This window comes from Delphinus delphis, chromosome 19 (genome assembly GCF_949987515.2).
Source record: "Delphinus delphis chromosome 19, mDelDel1.2, whole genome shotgun sequence".
Classification (NCBI taxonomy): Eukaryota; Metazoa; Chordata; class Mammalia; order Artiodactyla; family Delphinidae; genus Delphinus; species Delphinus delphis.
Genome location: NC_082701.1, coordinates 55,000,214 through 55,021,777, shown reverse-complemented (window position 1 = coordinate 55,021,777; position 21,564 = coordinate 55,000,214). Strand labels below are relative to the sequence as shown.

Genomic DNA, 21,564 nt, shown 5'->3' with positions numbered 1-21,564 from the left:
AGTCGCTCGCACTCCTCGGGACGTTTCCCTGAGACCGGGCCATGGGCTGGGACCAGTCTTGGGGGGACCCGCCAGGCTGCGACCCGGGGATATGGAGGAAGGGCCGCAGGGCAGGTAGATGGTGGGAGCCACCCAGAAGATGCACCACGGAGGATGTGGGTTGGATCTAAACGTGCGCTGAGGGACCTCCCTGGTGGTCCAGTGGCTAAAACTCCACGCTCCCAATGCAGGGGTCCCGGGTTACATCCTTGGTCAGGGAGCTAGATCCCACATGCCTCAACTAAGAGCCCGCATGCTGCAACTAAAAGATCCCAAACGCGGCAACAAGGACCTGGCACAGCCAAATAAATAAATAAATACTTTAAAAAATAAATAAACGTGCGCTGAGGATCTAGAAGGCTTAAGTGTTCCAGCCTGGTGTCAATTGAGAGCACCTGCCGACTGGGGGCGGGGTTAGCGCCCCTCAACTGGGAAGAATATTCCAATCAGGTGGACAGGGAGTTGCCTCACGGCCTCTCTACCTCTGGGCAAGTGTCTGTGCAGGACCCCAACCCCTCATGTCAGACTCTGGTTCAGAGCTACCAGCTGGGATCATAGGAAAAGAGGGACCTTAAAGTTCTCCTCTTGAAGGTCGCAGGGCAGCAGACACAGGAAAGCTGAGGGGTTCTGAGTAGAAGGGGGCTGGGGGAGGAGAGGCTGGAGTGAGCTGTTTGGGGCTGAACTGTGTCCATCCCCCAAATTCATGTGTTGAAGTCCTAACTCCCAGTGACTCAGAATGTGACTGAATTTGAAGATGGGGCCTTTAAAGATGTGATTCAGTTAAAATGAGGCCGTGGCAGTAGGCCCTAGTCCAATCTGACTGGAGCCAAGACATTTGGACCCACAGAGAAACACCAGGGATGCACAGCGCAAAAGCCATGTGAGGGCACAGGGAGAAGGTGGATGTCTGCAGGCCAAGGAGAGGCCTCAGGAAAAACCAGCACTGCTGACACCTTGGTCCCAGACTTCCAGCCTCCAGAACTGTGAGAAAATTAATTTCTGTTGTTTAAGCCCCCCAGTCTGTGGTGTTATGTTATGGTGGCCTGAGCAGACTAATACTAGGCACATCCTCTATGCCCTCAGCAAACATTTCCTGTGCCCTGTCTAATATCTAATTTAGATACTGCTTAATGCTCAGTATCTAAACAGGAATGAAGGGGCTTCCCTGGCGGTCCGGTGGTTAAGACTCCGTGCTCGAATGTAGGGGGCACAGGTTTGATCCCTAGTTGGGGAACTAAGACCCAGCATGCCACACAGCGTGGCCAAAAACAAACAGAAACAAAACAAAACAAAACAAAAACATAATAAGATGGGATGAAGCCTGGGAGGCATTAACGATGGCAGAGCTGCAGTCTCTCAGAGCCTGATGCAGCCTGAGCCACTTTTTTTTTTTTTTTTTAACATTCCTGGTATATTAAAAAAAATACACCAGAGATTTTAAAAATGGTGGTACCTGAGTGGGTGTTGGCTGTGACTTGCTTTAACTTCCAAGCCTGAAGTCTCACTTTCAGTGAAACTTGGAAACTGACCACCATGTAAAAACCTTGGCCTGAATACTGAATGAGAACCCTCTACGGGGAGAGAGAGGCTTTGTGGAGGTGAAGCAAGGCACCCTGGCTCGCAGCCCGAACGTGGAAGTGAGGCCATGGTGGATATTCCATCCACCGTGGAGCTGCCCTAGTACCCACTGCGAGGAAGGGATAAGCCATCCCCAATGAGCAAAACTGTGGGCAAGAAAATGATTGAAATGGTGTTCAAGCCACTGGGTTGGAAGGTAGTTTGCACCCACAGCAGCGGACAATTAAGAGACTCAAAGCAAGAGGAAGTGGTTGGATTCTGTTAATTGCCGGTGTCACTGAGTTCTGAAAGCCCATTTTCTCCGTTGCCTCTCTCCCTGATGTCAGGCTCCCTCCACTCCAGCAAGTCTGGGGTCACTTTTCTGTCTCTGACTCTCTGATGTACCTTTTGAACGTACCAGCCAGAGTCCTCCCTCTGATAACACCGTCTTCGGTGTCCTGGTTGAATTTTGGGCCCTGCTTAATTGCAAGGCCACAGTCTGATTTAAGTTACTGGGTTCTTCCTAACTTCCTAATATGAATTGCCTGCCATAAGCCAGGCCCAGTCCTAGGAGCTAATGATACAGGAGAGAACCAGACCAAGACAGCCCTGTACTCAAGGAATTTAATTCAAGTATAACCTCAGACTAGCTTTTGTCTTCATATTCCAGGCATAAAATGTGACCCAGAGCATCAGTGCAGAAAGGCATACTGTGCCCTGAAAACCACATGATAAGCACCCAGGCCTTCCCTAATTTCTTCATCCAGATCTCAGAGCTTTATACAAGTACTTTATATAGGTGATTCACCCGATATTTAAAGGTATAAATGTTCTGGGATTACCTGACAGATGTGAGCCTAGGGAACTAGTAAAATAGAACCAACATTTATTTTTTTGTGTGGAATTTAAGTTTTTTAAAAAAAGGATCAAAGTCATCACCGAGGGGAAAAAAATCAATATTTTATTGCACTTCTGAACTTTTTTTTTTAAGTTTAGTATTGTTTCTGTCTTTACTCCAGCTTTATTGAGCTATGGTTGACGTATAACATTGTGTAAGTTTAAGGTTTACAGTGTAATGACTTGATATAAGTATGTATTGCAAAATGATTACCACCATGAGGTTAATTAATATATCCATCACCACACATAGTTACCTTTGTGTGTGTGTGTGCGGTCAGAACTTTTAAGATCTACTCTCTTAGTAACTGTCCAGCATACAATACAGTATTGCTAACTATAGTCACTACGTTGTACAGTACATCCCCAGAGCTTAGTCATCTTATAACCAGAAGTTTGTACAATTTGACCACCTTTACCTATTTTCCCCATGCTCCCAGCCCCTGGTAATCACTAATTTACTCATAGGGTAGATCTATTTAAAAAAAAAATTCTTTTTCGAGGAAACTCTATATTATTTTCCATAGTGACTGCACCACTTTACATTCCCACCAGCAGTGCACCAGGGTTCCCTTTTCTCCACATCCTGGCCAACACTTGTTATCCCTTAACTTTTTGATAATAACCATTCTGATGAGTGTGGTGATATCCCATTGTGGTTTTCATTTTCATTTCCCTAATGATTAGTGATATTGAGCACCTGTTCATGTACCTGATGGGCATTTGTATGTCTTCTTTGGAAAGATATCTATTCAGACACTCATTTTAAAATCGTATTATTTGGCTTTTTGCTATTAAGTTGTATGAGTTCCTTATGTATGTTGGATGTTAACTCCTTATCAGATGATTTGCACATGTATTCTCTCATTCTGTAGGCTGCCTTTTCATTTTGTTGATCAAATATTTATTTTGAATATTTATGGGGATGGTAGTATCATCATCATTTCAGGGCTTAAGCCCGTGAAAGGTGTAAAGTCACAGAGATGCAGTTTTCCCGATCCTTTTGGGGAAGGTTACTTCAAGTGCAAAATATGCTTTTTACACAGTTGGGTGGTAATCTTCCACAGAACCAGTTTCATATTTGAGTGAAACTTCCAAGTAAAGGATCATCCCCACTTAAGGAAGCTCCCTGTATTTCTAGTGGTTTAATTGAGATCTCTCAGGGACAAATCCTCATTCACTTTGTAGGCAGATAGTAGGTCTTTTTCTGGTTTCAAAAGGCCTGTGTTGGGCCATCTGCCCCAGGACGTCCCTGGTCAACATTTCTTTAACCACCGTAGCTTATTTAAATATATTTTATGTGGGTTGAAACATTTTATTTCCTTTTCAATTTTACTACCATTTATTGAGCGGCTGTTCCGTGGCAGTGCCACTCAAAGATCTGTCAGTATATTATCAGGTGATTTACAAAAAATGGGCAGAAGACCTAATAGACATTTCTCCAAAGACATACAGATGGCCAAGAGGCACATGAAAAGCTACTCAACATCACTAATTATTAGAGAAATGCAAATCAAAACTACAATGAGGTATCACCTCACACCAGTTAGAATGGGCATCATTCAGAAATCTACAAAACAACAAATGCTGGAGAGGGTGTGGAGAAAAGGGAACCCTCCTACACTGTTGGTGGGAATGTAAATTGATAACAGCCACTATGGAGATTCCTTACAAAACTAAAAAACAGAATTACCATATGACCCAGCAATCCCACTACTGGGCATATACCCAGAGAAAACCATAATTCAAAAAGACACATGCACCCCAATGTTCACTGCAGCACTATTTACAATAGCCAGGTCATGGAAGCAACCTAAATGCCCATCGAAGGATGAATGGATAAAGAAGATGTGGTACATATATACAATGGAATATTACTCAGCCATAAAAAGCAACAAAATTGGGTCATTGTAGAGACGTGGATGGACCTAGAGACTGTCATACAGAGTGAAGTCAGTCAGAAGGAGAAAAACAAATATATTAATGCATATATTTGGAATCTAGAAAAATGGTACAAACGAACACGTTTGCAAGGCAAAAATAGAGACACGGATGTAGAGAACAAACGTATGGACACCAAGGGGGGAAGGGGGGGGTGGGATGAATTGGGAGATTGGGATTGACATATATACACTAACTTAACATAAAATAGATAACTAATGAGAACCTGCTGTACAGCACAGGGAACTCCACTTTGCTGTCCAGTAGAAACTAACACAACACTGTAAAACAACTATACCCCAATTAAAAAAAAATTAAAGGAGGATGTTCAGCTTATAAATCATTAAAATAATTTTCATAATAAAAATATATTATTAGGTGATTTAATTCTAAAAAACCTTATGAAGTGAATACTGTGACTATCCCCACTTGACAGATAAGGAAACAAGCTCAGAGAGGTCAAGATCACTCAACTAATAAGAGACCCAGGACTCGCTTGTTCCAGAGCTTGTTCTCTTAACCCCTATTCTTGCTTTTCTTTCCGCAAGCCAGTAAAAACATCTGAAACGTGTATTCATGCGAATTACAATGGAAATAAAATTAGCAAAACTTCTGTGGTAAAGCTCTAGTTACCTCCTCACACTTAATCCTAAAAACAACCACAAAGGGGTAACTTGTCTAAGGGGACACCTTGGAGTCGGTAGGGACGGGTCGATCACCCCTCAGCCAACTCCACTCCGAGAACCTGGTCTCTGGCTGGCATTGCCTTTTCCGGTCCTGCGCTCCCAGAAGTCCCGCCCAGGCGAGGGAAGATTTCCGGAAAGAATTGACGCGAGGAAGCCGGAAAGAGACCAGGGGCGGGGCCGTTCAGGGCGCTCTAGCATTCCTCCTCTCTATGGCCACCGCCAATTGACATGTCCGGAGCGGCGAGGCTCCCCCCTATTGGACGCGCGGCCTCGCGTAGGCGGGCGGCCCGGCTGGCGGCGCGCTGACTGGCTGGGGCGCCACGCGGGCGGAGGGGCGGTGCATGGGGCACGCGGAGCGAGACCGCCGGCTGCGCCCAGGAGCGGGAGGAGGGGGCGCATGTGGGCTCTCCGCTCGCTGCTGGGGCTGCGGTGCGCGGCCGGGCGCGCCATGTCTCAGGGGCAGACTCGCCGGCCGCGGCCGCCCAAGGACCCGCTGCGGCACCTGCGCACGCGGGAGAAGCGCGGCCCGTCGTGGGTGCCTGGGGGCCCGAACACCGTGTACCTGCAGGTGGTGGCGGCCGGCGGCCGGGATGCAGGCGCTGCGCTCTACGTCTTCTCCGAGTTCAACCGGTCAGTGAGCCGCGCCGGGGTCCGGCCGGCCCAGCGGGTCCCCTGGCCAAGCCCCGCCCCGCAGGCCGCAGTGCTGAGCGCCCAGAGCATCGGGGCCCCTTCCTGGGCTTGGTACCCCGTCTATCCCCCCCTTCCCAGCGTGGATGCGAGAGCCTAGATCCCCTATATCCCCGTCCGTGTGGCTCCGGGAGGCCCCGCTGACCTTTAGACAGACTTGGGTATAAGCGTTCCCTTCCCAAGCCTCGGCCCCGAGCCCCGTCCCGTGCACCCCAGGACCAGGGCCTCCTAGTTCGTGTTGGGGGTGGGCAGGTCTGCGGAGGAGGTGATGCGGAAAGGACGCATCTCGCCCCAGTTCGAGCCTACTCAGGCCCCAGATCCCTCCCTGCCTCTGCTGAGGAGGGTTCAAACCCCAGCATCCCAACAGCAGAAATGCGGTTGGTAGCACAGCACGTGTTTTTAGTTGTTTTCCCCTGTGGTGTACAGCAAAGCATATAAACGGTGGCAGAGGTTTTACAGAACCGAATCTAACGACTCTCTGGTGTAATGTTCGTCCTTTAGGTATCTCTTCAACTGCGGGGAAGGCATCCAGCGACTCATGCAGGAGCACAAGTGAGCCAGCCATTTTCCTGCGGGGCGGGGAATGACTCTGCGGCTTTGAGGCAGGAGGGTTGTTACAGCAGGAGAATGGGTCCCTGGTCCTTCTGTTTTGTCCTGCTCCAACGCTTTCTTTTTCTTAGGCTGAAGGTGTCTCGTTTGGACAACATATTCCTGACCCGAATGCACTGGTCTAATGTTGGAGGGCTGTGTGGTGAGTGTATTCTTTCCCGAGTCAGGGGCTGGGGGGAGGTGTCTGGGATTTTAACCTGCCTGGCCCTTTTTTTTGCCCGACTTTGGAATCCAGGGGCTCTGGAATACTTTTTATGCCGGCCCCGTCAGCTGCAGCAGGGAGAATCAAAAGCTGACTCAGAAAAGTAGATTTGAAAGTAGACGCTGCCTGCAGGTGTTAACCATCGACCTCATTTATTGAGTTGCTGGAGTGGAGGTGTGGGACGGACTGGAGAGTGTGGTGATGCTGATTACAGTCAGTATATCAGCATTCACCATTGAGACCGTCCACTCGCTACCACAGATGCCCAGTGTCCAGATTACCCCCTTGTTTACGCCCATCCATGAGAAGGATCGAGATTGTTTTGCCGCCAGATTCTGTAAGGTTCGTGGAGCGGGTAGGAGGGAGTGGAGGCTGAACCAGTCTCATTCCCAGAGCTGAGACTCAGGTGAGGCCAGGAAGCTCCCAGGGTGCGGAATCTGTGGCCTGCCTCTGCCTTGGCACGATTTTGCACCCGAGGTGCATCACCCTACTATCAGTTCCTGCCTGTTCTGGAGGCATTTGAGTGATGGCCGGTGTCCCGCGTAGGTCTAGCCAGCATCCCTTCCGCTCTGCACATGCACAACAAGCAGAAAACCAGCAAGTGGAGTAAGGAGTGCGCCTCCTGGCCGCAACTACGGGTCAGGGTGATGAGAGATCTGATTTTATTCGTCCCTTTTAGGAATGATTCTTACTTTAAAGGAAACCGGGGTTCCAAAGTGTGTGCTCTCTGGACCTCCACAACTGGTGAGTCTCTCCTGACTCAGCTGTCAAAGCTAAGCCCTCCATTTCAATGTGAGTAACAAGGGTTTCCAATTTTACAAATCAGCCTTCTGCCCTCCAGAGTTAATTGACGTTGGCATAAATACTTTGCCTTTCCAGTTAAAGACACCTGAGTCCATAAACCTTATTAACTCTGTGACTTTGATTGAGTTGCTTTCCTTTCTGGAGCCTCAGTGTCTTCATCTGTGAAATGGTTTGCAGTTGTTAAGGATTAAACGAGGTAACACGCAAAACAGTCATTCTTTATCAGGTGTTTCACGCCATATGGACACAACAGATGTCAGCTTTTATCCTTATTTATTACATTTCAGACATCTTCGTCCCTTCCCAGCCAGCTAAGGACACTGTCGAGAGGTTGTGTACACCTTGTTAGCGTAAGGGTTCGCTTCCCAGGTGCTAGGGTAAAAGGCCAGCCCTGTAAAGTGTGTCCCCAGAGTAATGCTGCATGGCCGTCCCTCTGTCTTCTTCTCGTTGGTCTGTCCCTACACCTACTGCCATTGCTTCCCATGTCCAGTGCTGCCCCCCTGTGACTGTCCAGCACTGCGGCCAGAGGGACCCCTCCCAAGCGGAACCGCAGGCGGGTCACTTCATCCTAAAACACTTCAAGGGTCTTTGTTGTACACACAGTGCAAACGCCTTCACGTGGCCCACAGGTCCTGTCGGCCCAGGCCCTCGCCAGCCCTGGCATCTGTGCCCTGGTCACCAGGCGGGGCTGCGGGCCGGCTTTTAGCTCTTCACGGAAGACCCTTCCTGTCTCAGGCCTTCGTCCACGCACCAGTTCCCCTCTTGCCACGCCTGTGTCCTTCCTTCAGGGCTCACCTCAAAGGGTGTTTGCTCAGGAGCTGCCCCGACTCTCCAGCTGGGTCGGATCCCAGCTCCCCGCGTTTTGCGTATCTGCAGCTCCCTCAGCACCATGGCTGCTGGTTGTCGCTTGTATTGTTTCTGTCTCCCCCTGGATTCTTAAGTTCCGTGAGGGCAGGGACCCCATCTTTTCCCTGCTGACCCCGTGGCATCTAACATATGGTGGACACTCAGTAAATATTTGTATGAAGGAAGTTCAAAATACTCCGTGAACTGTGTTTAATGTCGGTACCTTTGATGCCTCTCGTGTACTTGAACGTGTTGCTGTGTCCTCCTGTGCAGCCATCACTGCTTACTTCCTTATTTTTCTTTCTTAGGAAAAGTACCTGGAAGCTATCAAGATATTTTCTGGTCCACTGAAAGGAATAGACCTGGGTATGTCCTTGATTCTGACTCATTGCCATTTCTGTCTCATATGTCCCCGTCTCTCAAGTCAGACTCCATAGAAGCTGACGATATTAAACCTTAAAGTCAAACGCTTCATCCACGCGAGATGAATTTTTAAAATAGCGTTTGCTGCGCCCTCACCTCCCGCTTCTCCCCAAACACGGGCAGGGGAGGCAGGAGTGAGTTAAAAGCTGCTGCGTGCTGGGTGGGGGTCTCCCTTGGGGCCCCAAGGCTCCGCCCTGACCCTACAGGTGGTTCTTGTCATCGAGTGGCCTTGGGTCCCTTGTAGTTAGAAGGGCTGTGAGCGGCTGACTGGGCGGGACGCGCGTGGCCGCTTGATGGGAGGAGGCCTGGCCGATGTGCCGGCAGAGCCCGGTGCGTCTCTGGCTTGTTCTTCTGTAGAAACACTAGTATTTTATTTCAGAATGTGTCCCGGGCCTCGCGATGCCGAGCGTTTGCCTGGGTCTCTCACGTTTAAGTCTCGGCTTCGTGTTTATTTTAGCGGGTTATCGCCTGTGATCGTCGTGGATCTTCTCCCGTGGCTGACCTAAATATTAGTGGCTGACGAAACTATGTTTTCGCCGTTTTCCTAAACACTTTGGTTTACTCAGAAATTCCGGCTTTAGCACAGACTCCCGCCAGAGTCGTGGGCAGCGATGTGGGCTTGACCCTCACGCCTCCCTCGTTCGCTGCTGCAGTCACTGTCCTGTGGTCTTTTCCCCGCAGCGGTGCGACCCCACTCCGCGCCGGAATACCAGGACGAGACCATGACCGTCTTCCAGGTCCCCATCTACAGTGAGTGTGAGGCCGCGATTCCTAGGAGTGGGAGGACGTGGGTCCGGGGTCAGGAAGGCAGGTGGCAACAGAAACTGCCGATCACTGGCCTGTGTACCCGGCTTTGTGTTCTGAGCACGATTAGGAAGTTTAGCCGAGGAGTTCCTGCCCTGAAGGAGCTTATGACCTTGAGGACAGACGCGTTTACCTCGTATGTAACGATCGTGATTGCACTTTGGGGCGTCAGGTAATCCGGCTCTGCCCTCAGATCTGCCCGTTTATCGCCAGGGGCATTGCCACAGGTGTGGGCGCCCTCCTGGGATGCAAGGGCTTGGAGAGGTGGGCACAGGTGAGCCTTGTTCGTAAGCGGCAGCCCGGCGGGAGTGCGGTTGGCGGTCAGAAGGGCTCGAGGGCCTCCTCAGGCCCCGGGGCCCGACGTGCGGTCCTGACGCGGAGACAGGCAGGCTGCAGGCGAGGCACTGCTGCGTCCGTGCCGCCCTGGGGTCTGGCTGACGCTCTGCGTCGGTCTCCCGACTGTGGGCGACGTGCAGGGCCGGCTCCTTGCCCGCCACCTGGTCTGAGCTTGCCGCGTGCAGAGGAGGGCAGACGAGCCCGCACCCCCGGCCGGAGGAGCCCAGGACCCGCCGGGAGACGGGCCTGCGCCGGCCCAGCTCACTCTCCTCGCGTGTCCTCCCGCGGCCGCGCCCCTAGCCTGGCGTGCGCCCCGCTCCAGCACGTGGCCCCGTACCCTCCGACACGTGCGAGTGATCAGTGCTGAGCCCGCCCGGCAAGCCCGGAAGACCGGGCAGCTCAGAGGGCCGGGCGGGGCGGGGGGTCGCTGAGACCAGCTGCCGTGTGCCCGCCTCTTGGGGCAGGGATTTCTTCTGTTCGCCACACCGCGGCCTGCGGGACCTTAGTTCTCCAACCAGGAATCGAACCCGGGGCCCCATGCAGTGAAAGCATGCAGCCCTAACCGCTGGACAGCGACGGGAGTGTTTTTCTGACCTTGACTGAACTGCCTGCCCGGTGGTGCCACTCCTCGTGGCAATGGGGAACCTTGGGCCAAGGTCTGTGCGGAGCGTGATGGCGGTGGATAAAGCAGCTGAGTGCGCGCGTGCTCTCTGCTCAGCACGCTCTCGAGTCCCCGCTGCGGTCAGGCTGGGACCCGGGCAGAAACCTCAAGATGAGGAGGATGGGCGTGTAGCCCAGAGCCAGGCGGGGAGGTGGCCAGTAGAGGACAGGCCGGCACGGTGGGCGACCTGGCTGTGAGCTTGCCCTCGGCGTGTGTCACTTGCTCGTTTCCCTTCCCGACCAGGTGAACAGGTGAATGGGAAGCAGCAGCCAGCGCAGAGTGCAGAGAGGCCGAGTCCAGAGCCGTCTCCAGACCCGGGACCGGCAGAAGGGGAGCAGTACCTGGCGGATGGTAATGGCGCGTGGGCAGCGGCGCGCTGGCGGGGGTGTGAGCCTGTCTTAATCCGTTCGCTGCTTCTGCTCTACGTTCGAATCTTTGTCATAAGGAAGTTCAGTGTGCAAAACAGACGCTTTTTCTTATCGCGTTAGGATTTGGCTGTGGGGCAGGTGAGAAGGTTGTCTTTAAAAGCGGCCGCACGAAGCTGTAGGGGCCAGTCCGCAGCCCTGGGGAGCCCCAAGCTTTGGCTTCAGTTTAACCAGAGGAAGAGCAGGACCTGGCAAATGATTGATTGGGAGGCTTTGTGTTTCTCTTTTTTTTTTTTTTTTTTTTTTGGTATAAAGTTACATTATTTCCTCATACAGCATAGATCATTAAGTCTTTACGATTGGTTACAGTCTTGGGATTTTTTTTTTGAATTGCCATTTCACTTGTAGCAAGTCAGTGTCATCCCCAGATCAAAGTCACTTCTTTATATGTGTACCCATCATATCTGCAGAACCCCACACACAAAGGTGTTCCAGCACAGTGTCAGCAGTGCAGAGAAGCCACGATGAACTTTTTGTCTCTCGTTAAGGCAGCAGTAACACAAGTTAATTTTTCCTGAGTGCAGAACCTAACAGCTAAGCAGGCAGAACAGTTATATCAACGAGTGGATTTGCACCTTTTCTTCCAGAATGACAGCCTACTGGGAAACTGGATTAAAATGCCAGGATGAGACATATCACACGAATTGGGCTGCTTGAGGATGCTGTTGTCCAGGGGTGGGCAGGGTTGATAAGTTACTGTCTCTGCCTCAAGGCCGTGTCTGTCTGAGGACCGACAAGGGGCTGGCCCTCTGTGCTGTCCTTTTTGGGTGGCTCGGGTGAGGGCTGACACCCACGTCGTTTCTGCAGGCCTTGTAGCTTTTGTGTTATTTCCCATATTCCTACACTTGTTTGTGAAGCACGTTACAACTTACTTTTCCCCCACATCTCCACTTCTAGGTAAATCTAGGTAAAATGTGTCATTTTTTTAAACATTCCACTTGCCATTTTCTGGTTGGCATTTTGCATTTTTGTTTACTCAGATCTCAACACGAGTAGGAAAAAGAAAAGATCTGCTTGAGAAAAAATACCAGTGTTTCTTTGACCTTTGTATTCGAACAGTTCCATCCATATAAGTTTGTGTGAAGTCAGATTAGGTATCAGACGATCACCGATCTGTGGCACCTGGAGACACTGCTATTTACCTTGTGTGGTCGGATTTGTTTCTCCTCAGGTGTTGGCCAGAAAATGCACGGCAGGGACCCCTCCTTGGTCGTAGCTTTCGTCTGTAAGGTAAGCACCTTGCTGGACGCTCTGCATGAACATGTGTCTGGTGACCTAAGGGTTTCCGGTAGTTTGAAGGTAGCAGCTCCTACCGTCACCTGTGTTCAGAGAAAACAGTTGCCCTGGTTCCCAGTAAACCACCTATGCTTGTATGTACTTCCAGATTCTCTTCCAGCCAGAGTCAGGCTACAGAGACATGTTTCATATTTGGCTGTGAGCCTCTCTCTTGAACTTCAGAAATAGTTGATAAGTTTCTGAAGTTAAAGACTACTTTTTTTTTTTTTTAGGAATTTTTTTTTGTTTGAAGTATAGTTGATTTACAGTGTTGTGTTAATTACTGCTGTATAGCAAAGTGACTCAGTTATACACATATACGTTCTTTTTTATATTCTTTTCCATTATGGTTTATCACAGGATATTGAAGACAGTTCCCTGTGCTATGCAGTAGGACCTTGCTGTGTATCCATTCTATATATAATACTTTGCATCTGCTAATCCCAACCTCCCACTCCATCCCTCCCCTGCCCCGCACCCACCACAAGTGTGTTCTCTATGTCTGTGAGTCTGTTTCATAGATAAGTTCATTTGTGTCATATTTTAGATTCCACATATTAGTGATAGCATATGGTATTTGTCTTTCTCTTTCTGACTTACTTTACTTAGTGTGATCATCTCTAGTTGGCATCCAAGTTACTGCAAATGGCATTATTTCATTCTTTTTTATGGCTGAGGAGTATTCCATTGTATATATGTACCACATCTTTATTCATTCATCTGTTGATGGGCATTTAGGTGGTTTCTATGTCTTGGCTGCTGTGAATAGTGCTGCTGTGATCATAGGGGTGCTTGTGTCTTTTTGAATTAGACTTTTGTCTGGATATATGCCCAGGAGTGGGATTGCTGGATTGTATGGTAATTCTATTTTTGGTTTTCTGAGGAACCTCCTTACTGTTTTCCATAGTGGCTGAACCAATTTACATTTGCACCAACAGTGTAGGAGGATTCCCTTTTCTCCACACCCTCTCCAGCATTTATTTGTAGACTTTGAATGATGGCCATTCTGACCGGTGTGAGGTGGTAGCTCATTGTAGTTTTGATTTGCATGTCTCTAATAATTAGCAATGTTGAGTGTCTTTTCATGTGCCTATTGGCCGTCTGTATGTCTTCTTTGGAGAAATATCTGTTTAGGTCTTCTGCCCATTTTTGGATTGGGTTGTTTGGTTTTTCTGGTGTTGAGTTGTATGAGCGGTTTGTATATTTTGGAAATTAGCCCTTGTTTGTTGCATTGTTTGCAAATATTTTCTTCCATTCTACAGGTTGTCTTTTCATTTTGTTTATGGTTTCCTTTGCTGTGCAAAAGCTTGTAAGTTTGATTAAGTCCCATTTGTTTGTTTTTATTTCTGTTGCCTTGGGAGACTGACCAAGAAAACATTGGTAGGGTTTATGTCAGAGAATGTTTTGACTGTGTTCTCTTCTAGGAGTTTTATGGTGTCATGTCTTATGTTTAATTCTTTAAGCCATTTTGAGTTTACTTTTGTGTATGGTGAGAAGGTGTGTTCTAACTTCATTGATTTACATGTGGCTGTCCAACTTTCCCAACACCACTTGCTGAAGAGACTGTTTTTCCCATTGTATATTCTTGCCTCCTTTGTTGAAGATTAATTGGCAGTAGGTGTGTGGGTTTATTTCTGGGCTGTCTCTTTGGTTCCATTGATCCATTTGTCTGTTTTTGTGGCAGTACCATGCTGTTTTGCTTGCTGTAGCTTTGTAGTATTGTCTGAAGTCTGGGGGCGGGTTATGCTTCCTGCTTTGTTCTTTTTCTTCAGGATTGCTCTGGCAATTCTGGATCTTTTGTGGTTCCATATGAATTTTAGGATTGTTCTACTTCTTTGAAAAATGTCATGGGTAATTTGATAGGGATCACATTACATCTGTAGATTGCTTTGGGTAGTATGGCCATTTTAACAATATTAATTTCTCCTATTCAAGAGCGTGGGATATCTTTCCATTTCTTTAAGTCATCTTCAACTTCCTTTATTAATGTTATAGTTCTCAGCATATGTCTTTCACTTCCTTGGCAAGGTTTATTCCTAAGTATTTTATTCTTTGGGTTGTGATTTTAAAAGGTATTATTTTTTTACATTCCCTTTCTGATATTTCATTGTTAATGTAAAGAAATGCAACTGATTTCTGTATGTTAATCTTGTATCCTGCTACCTTATCAGTTCTGGTAGTTTCTGTGTGTAGTCTTTAGGGTTTTCTATATATAGTATATTATTTGCAAATAATGACAGTGTTGCCTCTTCCCTTCCAATTTGGATACCTTTAAATTCTTTTTCTTCTTTGATTACTGTGGCTAGGACTTCCAGTACTACGTTGAATAGAAGAGGTGAGAGTGGAACATCCTTGTTCCAGATTTTAGCAGGAAGGCTTTCAGCTTTTCACCATTGAGTATTATGTTGGCTGTGGGTTTGTCATAAATAGCTTTTATTATCTTGAGACGTGGTCCCTCTCTACGCACTTTGATAAGAGTTTTTATCATGAATGGATGTTGAATTTTGTCGAATGCTTTTTCTGCATCTATTGAGATGATCGTGTGTTTTTTGTCTTTTGTTGACGTGGTGTATCACATTGATTTGAGTATGTTGAACCATCCTTGTGAACTTGGGATGAATCCCACTTGGTCGTGGTGTGTGATCTTTTTTGTGTATTGTTGGGTTCAGTTTGCTAATGTTTTGTTGAATTTTTGCATCTATATTCATCAAAGATGTTGGCCTGTAATTTTCTTTTTTGGTGTTGTCTTTGTCTGGTTTTGGTATCAGGGTGATGATGGCTTCATAGAATGTCTTTGGGAGTGTTCCCTCCTCTTCAGTTTTTTGGAAGAGTTTGAGAAGGATTAAAGGACTACTTTTTCACAAAAAGCTTTGTTTCCCTTCAAATGAATCAGGCCTTTATTGAGGCTCCTTCACCTCTTTTAGTTTATATCATCTTCCTGTAGTTGTTACACTGCTAACGTACTAATTTTTTTTTATTGGAGTATAGTTGCTTTACAGTATTGTGTTTCTACCGTATAGCAAAGTGAATCAGCTATACGTATACATATATCCCCTGTTTTTTTGGATTTCTTTCTGATTTATGTCACCACAGAATTGGGTAGAGTTCCCTGAGCTATACAATAGGTTCTCATTAGTTATCTATTTTATACATAGTATCAATAGTGTTTACATGTCAATCTCAATATCCCAATTCATCGCCCCCCAACTTGGTAGCCATACATTTCTTCTCTACATCTCTGTGTCTATTTCTGCTTTGTAAATAAGATTGTCTACACCAATTTTTTCAGATTCAACATGTATGCTTTAATATGTGATATTTGTTTTTCTCTTTCTGACTTACTTCACTGTTTGACAGTTTTCTAGATCCATCCATAGCTCTACAGATGACCCAATTTTGTTCCTTTCTATGGCTGAGTAATAGTCCATTGTATATATGTACCACATCTTCTTTATCCATTCATCTGTCGGTGGACACTTAGGTTGCTTCCATGACCTGGCTATTGTAAATAGTGCTGCAGTGAACATTGGGGTGCATGTGTCTTTTTGAATTATGGTTTTCTCAGGGTATATGCCCAGTAGTGGGATTGCTGGGTCATATGGGAGCTCTATTTTTAGTTTTTTAAGGAACCTCCATACTGTTCTCCGTAGTGGCTGTATCAATTTACATTCCCACCAGCAGTACAGGAGGGTTCCCTTTTCTCCACACCCTCTCCAGCCTTCATTGTTTGTCGACTGTTTGACAGTGGCAGTTCTGACCAGTGTAAGGTGATAACCTCGTTGTTTTGGTTTACATTTCTCTAATATTTCGCAGTGTTGGACATCTTTTCATGTGGTTTTTTGTAAACGGGGTAAGTAAAACGCACCTCTTGAAACTGGCTTCTCAAGTGTCTGCCCTCTTCTGAATTCTTTTGCGATGCCCTACCTGGGGCATTTCTGGAGGACAGGTGTCTTTCCTTGACGGCCCCACAGGCCTTGTATTCAGTGCCCATCAGCACGGGTTTCAAAGCTGTTGTTACGGGAAGGAGCCACAAGGCGGCAGCACTTCTCCATGCTCCACTCTTGTTTTTTCTTTTTCTTCTCTTTTAATTTAATTTTTATTTTATATTGGAGTAGAGTTGATTTCTTCCAAGGTTGTGTTTGTTTTAGGCATACAGGAACTTGATTTAGTTATACATTGACGTATATGTATTCTTTCTCGGTTTCTTTTCTCCAATATAAGTTCTTACAGTGTGTTCAGTAGCGTTCCCTGTGTTATTCAGTAGGTCTTTTTTGAATATCGACTGAATATAACCAACCTCCTAAATTATTCCCCCCATCTTTCCTTTTCGATAACCGTAAGTTTTCTTAGTCTGTGAGTCTGTTTCTCTTTTGTAAATTAGTTGGATTGTACGAAGGTATAGATTGCACCTGTAATTGAATTTGTCTTTCTCTCTGACCTACTTCACTGAGTATGATAATCTCTCGGTCCATCCTTGTTGCTGGAAATGGCATTAGCTCATTCTTCTTTTATGGCCGAGTAGTATTCCAGTGCATATATGTACCACATATGCTTCATTTATCTGTCGTTGGACGATTTGGGTGCTTCTGTGTCTTGGCTATTGTAAATAGTGCTGCCCTGAAAATAGGGGTGCTCGTGTCCTTTCGAATTAGGATTTTCTCCGGATCTAAGCCCAGGACTGGGATTGCTGGATCATATGCTAACTCTACATTTAGTTTTTTAAGGAACCTCCATACTGTTCTCCATAGCGGCTGTACCAATTTACATCCCCACCAACGGTGTAGGAGGGTTCTCTCTTCCCCATGCCCTCTCCAGCATTTATTCTTTGTAGACTTTTTTTTGACGATGACACCATTCTGACCGGTGTGAGGTGATAACCTCATTGTAATTTTGATTAGCATTTCTTTAATATTGACTGATGTTGAGTATCTTTGCATGTGCTTTTTAAATTTTTATTTTTTAATACAGTGTGTGCATAATTTACCTCTTGAAATTGGCCTGTTGAAAGTCAGCCCCGTTTTGAATTCTTTTCCGATGATTTACCCCAGGGCATTTCTTGAGGGCAGGTGTCATTCACAGCCCCGCAGGCCTTGTGAAGATCAAGTGCCCCTCAGCACTGGTTTTAAAGTTGTTGTTATGGGAAACGGCCACAAGGCGGCAGCATTTCTCCGTGACCGGCTCTGGGTCCCCGGCAACCAGAGCCTGAGGCAAAGTGCTGTTCCTGGGTTGCCAGTTAGAGGGCAATGGGCCAGAAGAAACGCCCCAGGCTGTGTCTCGGGACTTCCTCCCCTCACCCCTTCCGGCCCGCCTTCAGCCAGTCCCCACTCCGGCGTCACCGCTCTGCCGAGGGTGCTGTCTTCCGTGGGTAGGTGGGGCGACCCAAAGGAGGCGCGGACTCGGAGCTCTTACAGCGCGTGGGCGCCACCATCCTTTGGGCGCACCCTGCTTGGTTTCGCTGATCATATGGCTTTTACCCTTCCATTTGTTAATAGGAATAAACCCGCCTGGGTCTGGAGAGGGTGCGGGGCTCGTCTGCTGGCATGTCCTCCCTGGCTCCCTTAGCCCTTGGCGGTCCAGCCTTGGGCCCCAAGCCTGCTCGGGCTCCAGGGATGTGACACCAGCTCAGGGCACCAAGGCCTGAGGGGCACAGATTTGGCATTTCTTCTTTTTCTATTTTAAATTTTATTTTTTATTGGAGCGTAGGTGATTTACAGCGTTGCGGGTTTTGTTATCACTGCTGTTTTTTCCTCCGTGTACAGGAACTTGATTTCCTCATACATAGACCTATGTGTGTGCTTTTTCGGGTCCTCTTCCCATATCGGTTATTCCAGAGTGTTGAGTAGGGTTCCTTGTGCTGTAGCCTGGGTCCTTGTTGATTATTTTATAAATAGGAGTGTGTATATGTTAATCTCAACCTGCTCATGTCTCCCTGCCCACCGCCTTTCCCTTTCGGTAACCACAGGTTTCTCTTCTGAGTCTGTGAGGCTGTGTCTGTTGTGTAAAGTTCATGTGTATCCACTTTTAGGTTCCACCCATGAGTGGTGTCATATGATACTTGTCTTTCCCTGTCTCACTACCTTCACTTAGTACGATCACCTCTACCTCCTTCCCTGTGGCTGGAAATGGCATTATTTCATTTTTTTCTTTTTAATGGCTGAGTAATACTCCATTATGTCTATGGACCCCATGTTTTTTTTTAAATTACAGCAGAAATATTTCTGAGGATTTGGGGATTGCTTTTTTTTTAAATTAATTTTTATTGGAGTATGTTTGCTTTCCAATGTGTGTTAGCCTCCAGTGCACAACAGAGTGAATCAGCCATACACGTACAGATATCCCCTCCCTTTTGGACTTCCCTCCCGTTTAGGTTACCACAGTGCATTAGGTAGAGTTCCCTGTGCTATATAGTGTGTTCCCATCAGTTGTCTATTTTATAAATAGTACCAATAATGTGTATGTGTCAATCCCAGTCTCCCAATTCCTCCCGCCCCACCCGCTTCCCCCTTGATATCCATACATTTGTTCTCTACGTCTGTGTCTCTATTTCGGCTTTGCAAATAAGATAACTTATGTTTTCTAGATTCCACATATATGCGTTATTATATGACATTTGCTTTTCTCTTTCTCCCTTATTTCACTGCGTATGACACTCCATCCACGTCCCTACAGATTACCCAATTTCGTTCCTTTTTATTGCTGAGTAATATTCCGTTGTATATACGTACCACATCTTCTTTATCCATTCCTCTCTTGATGGACATTTAGGTTGCTTCCATGTCTTTGCTATTGTAAATAGAGCTGCTGTGAGCATTGGGGTGCATGTATTTTTTTGAATTATGGTTTTCTCTGGGTATATGCCCAGTAATGGGTAGTTCTATTTTTAGTTTTTTAAGGAAACTCCGTGCTGTTTTCCACAGTGGCTGAATCAATTTGCGTTCCCACCAATAGTGTATCGGAGGTTCCCTTTTCTCCACACACTCTCCAGCATTTATTGTTTGTAGATTTTTTGATGATGGCCATTCTGACCAGTGTGAGGTGATACCTCATTGTAGTTTTGATTTGCATTATTCTGATAATTAGTGATGTTGAGCATCTTTTCACGTGCTTGTTGGCCATGTGTTTGTCTTCTTTGGAGAAATGTCTATTTAGGTCTTCTGCCCATTTTTTGATTGGGTTGTTTGTTTTTTTGATATTGAGCTGTTTGAGCTGCTTGTATATTTTGGAGATTAATCCTTTGTCGGTTACTTTGTCTGCAAATATTTTCTCCCATTCTGAGGGTTGTCTTTTCGTCTTGTTTATGGTTTCCTTTGCTGTGCAAAAGCTTTGAAGTTTCATTAGGTTCCATTTGTTTATTTTTGTTTTAATTTTCATTACTCTAAGGAATGGGTCGAAAAAGATGTTGTGATATATGTCAAAGAGCATTCTGTCTGCGTTTTCCTCTAAGAGTTTTACAGTGTCTGGCCTTACATTTAGGTCTTTAATCCATTTGGAGTTTATTTTTGTGTATGGTGTTAGGGAGTGTTCCAATTTCATTCTTTTATATGTAGCTGTCCAGTTTTCCCAGCACCACTTACTGAAGAGGCTGTCTTTTCTCCATTGTATATATATTTTTTTAAGTTTTAAAAATTTATTTTATTTATGTTTGGCTGCATTGGGTCTTCATTCCTGCGCCCAGGCTTTTCTCTAGTTGCGGCGAGCGGGGGCTACTCCTTGTTGCAGTGTGCGGGCTTCTCATTGCGGCGGCTTCTCTTGCTGCGGAGCACGGGCTCTAGGCACGCAGGCTTCAGTAGTTGTGGCGCACGGGCTTAGTTGCTCCGCGGCATGTGGGATCTTCCCGGACCCGGGCTCAAACCTGAGTCCCCTGCATTGCCAGGCGGATTCTTAACCACTGTGCCACCAGGGAAGCCCTCTCAATTGTATGTTTTTGCCTGATTTGTCATAGATTAGGTGACCATATATGCGTGGGTTTATCTCTGGGCTTTCTATCCTGTTCCATTGATATATATATATATATATCTGTTTTTGTGCCAGTACCATACTGTCTTGATTACTGTGGCTTTGTAGTATATACTCTGAAGTCAGGGAGGCTGATTCCTCCAGTTCTGTTTTTCTTTCTCAAGATTGCGTTGGCTATTGGAGGTCTTTTGTGTTTCCATACAAATTGTGAAAGTTTTTCTTTTAATTCTGTGAAAAATGCCATTGGTAGTTTGATAGGGATTGCATTGAATCTGTAGATCGCTTTGGGTAGTAGAGTCATTTCACAATATTGATTCTTCCAATCCAAGTACATGGTATATCTCTATATGTGTTTGTGTCATCTTTGATTTCTTTCATCAGTATCTTAAAGTTTTCTGCATACAGGTCTTTTGCCTCCTTAGGTAGGTTTATTCCTAAGTATTCTTTTTGTTGCAGTAAGTGGGATATTGTTTCCTTAATTTCTCTTTCTGGTCTTTTGTTGTTAGTGTATAGGACTGCAAGAGATTTCTGTGTATTAATTTGTACCCTGCAACTTTACTAAATTCATTGATTAGCTCTAGTAGTTTGCTGGTGGCATCTTTAGGATTTTCTATGTATTTTCATGTCACCTGCAAACAGTGACAGTTTTACTTCTTCTTTGCCAGTTTGGATTCCTTTTATTTATTTTTCTTCTCTGAATGACGTGGCTAGGACTTGCAAAGCTATGTTGAATAATAATGACGAGAGTGGGCACCCTTGTCTTGTTCCTGATTTTAGAGGAAATGCTTTCAGTTTTTTCACCATTGAGAATAATGTTTGCTGTGGGTTTGTCACATACGGCCTTTATTATGTTGAGGTAGGTTCCCTCTCTGCCCACCTTTTGGAGAGTTTTTATTATAAATGGGTGTTGAATTTTGTTGAAAGCTTTTTCTGCATCTATTGAGATGATCATATGGTTTTTTCCTTCAATTTGTTAATATGGTGTATCACATTGATTTGCATATATTGAAGAATCCTTGCATTCCTGGGATAAATCCCACTTGATCGTGGTGTACGATCTTTTTTGTGTGTTGCTGGGATTCAGTTTGCTAATATTTTGTTGAGAATTTTTGCATCTATATTCATCAAAGATACTGGCCTGTAATTTTCTTTTTTGGTGTTGTCTTTGTCTGGTTTTGGTATCGGGTGATGGTGGCTTCATACAATGTCTGGGAGTGTTTCCTATTCGATTTTTTCGAAGAGTTTGAGAAGGATCAAAAGACTACTTTTTCATAAAAAGCTTCATTTCCCTTTAAATGAATCAGGCCTTTATTTAGGCTCCTTCAACTCTGTTTTATATCATCTTACTGTAGTCGTTAAGCTTCTGACATTGGACTAATTTTTTTTTCTCTCTCATTTTATTACAACAAAGTTTAA

General features: G+C 46.1%; 1 protein-coding gene across 3 annotated transcripts in view; it reads left to right on the top strand.

Moving 5' to 3' along the window:
* The first annotated feature begins 5,459 nt into the window (after positions 1-5,459).
* ELAC2 (elaC ribonuclease Z 2) overlaps positions 5,460-21,564 on the top strand; it is a 27,375-nt gene continuing 11,270 nt past the window's right edge. For all 3 annotated transcript variants that reach the window (XM_059997800.1, XM_059997799.1, XM_059997798.1), the window contains exons 1-8: positions 5,460-5,750; positions 6,309-6,359; positions 6,488-6,558; positions 7,298-7,362; positions 8,577-8,634; positions 9,373-9,441; positions 10,736-10,843; positions 12,089-12,147. In XM_059997800.1, the coding sequence (XP_059853783.1) occupies positions 5,518-5,750; positions 6,309-6,359; positions 6,488-6,558; positions 7,298-7,362; positions 8,577-8,634; positions 9,373-9,441; positions 10,736-10,843; positions 12,089-12,147 (714 nt within the window). In that variant the 5' untranslated portion in view covers positions 5,460-5,517. The remainder of the gene's footprint in view (positions 5,751-6,308; positions 6,360-6,487; positions 6,559-7,297; positions 7,363-8,576; positions 8,635-9,372; positions 9,442-10,735; positions 10,844-12,088; positions 12,148-21,564) is intronic.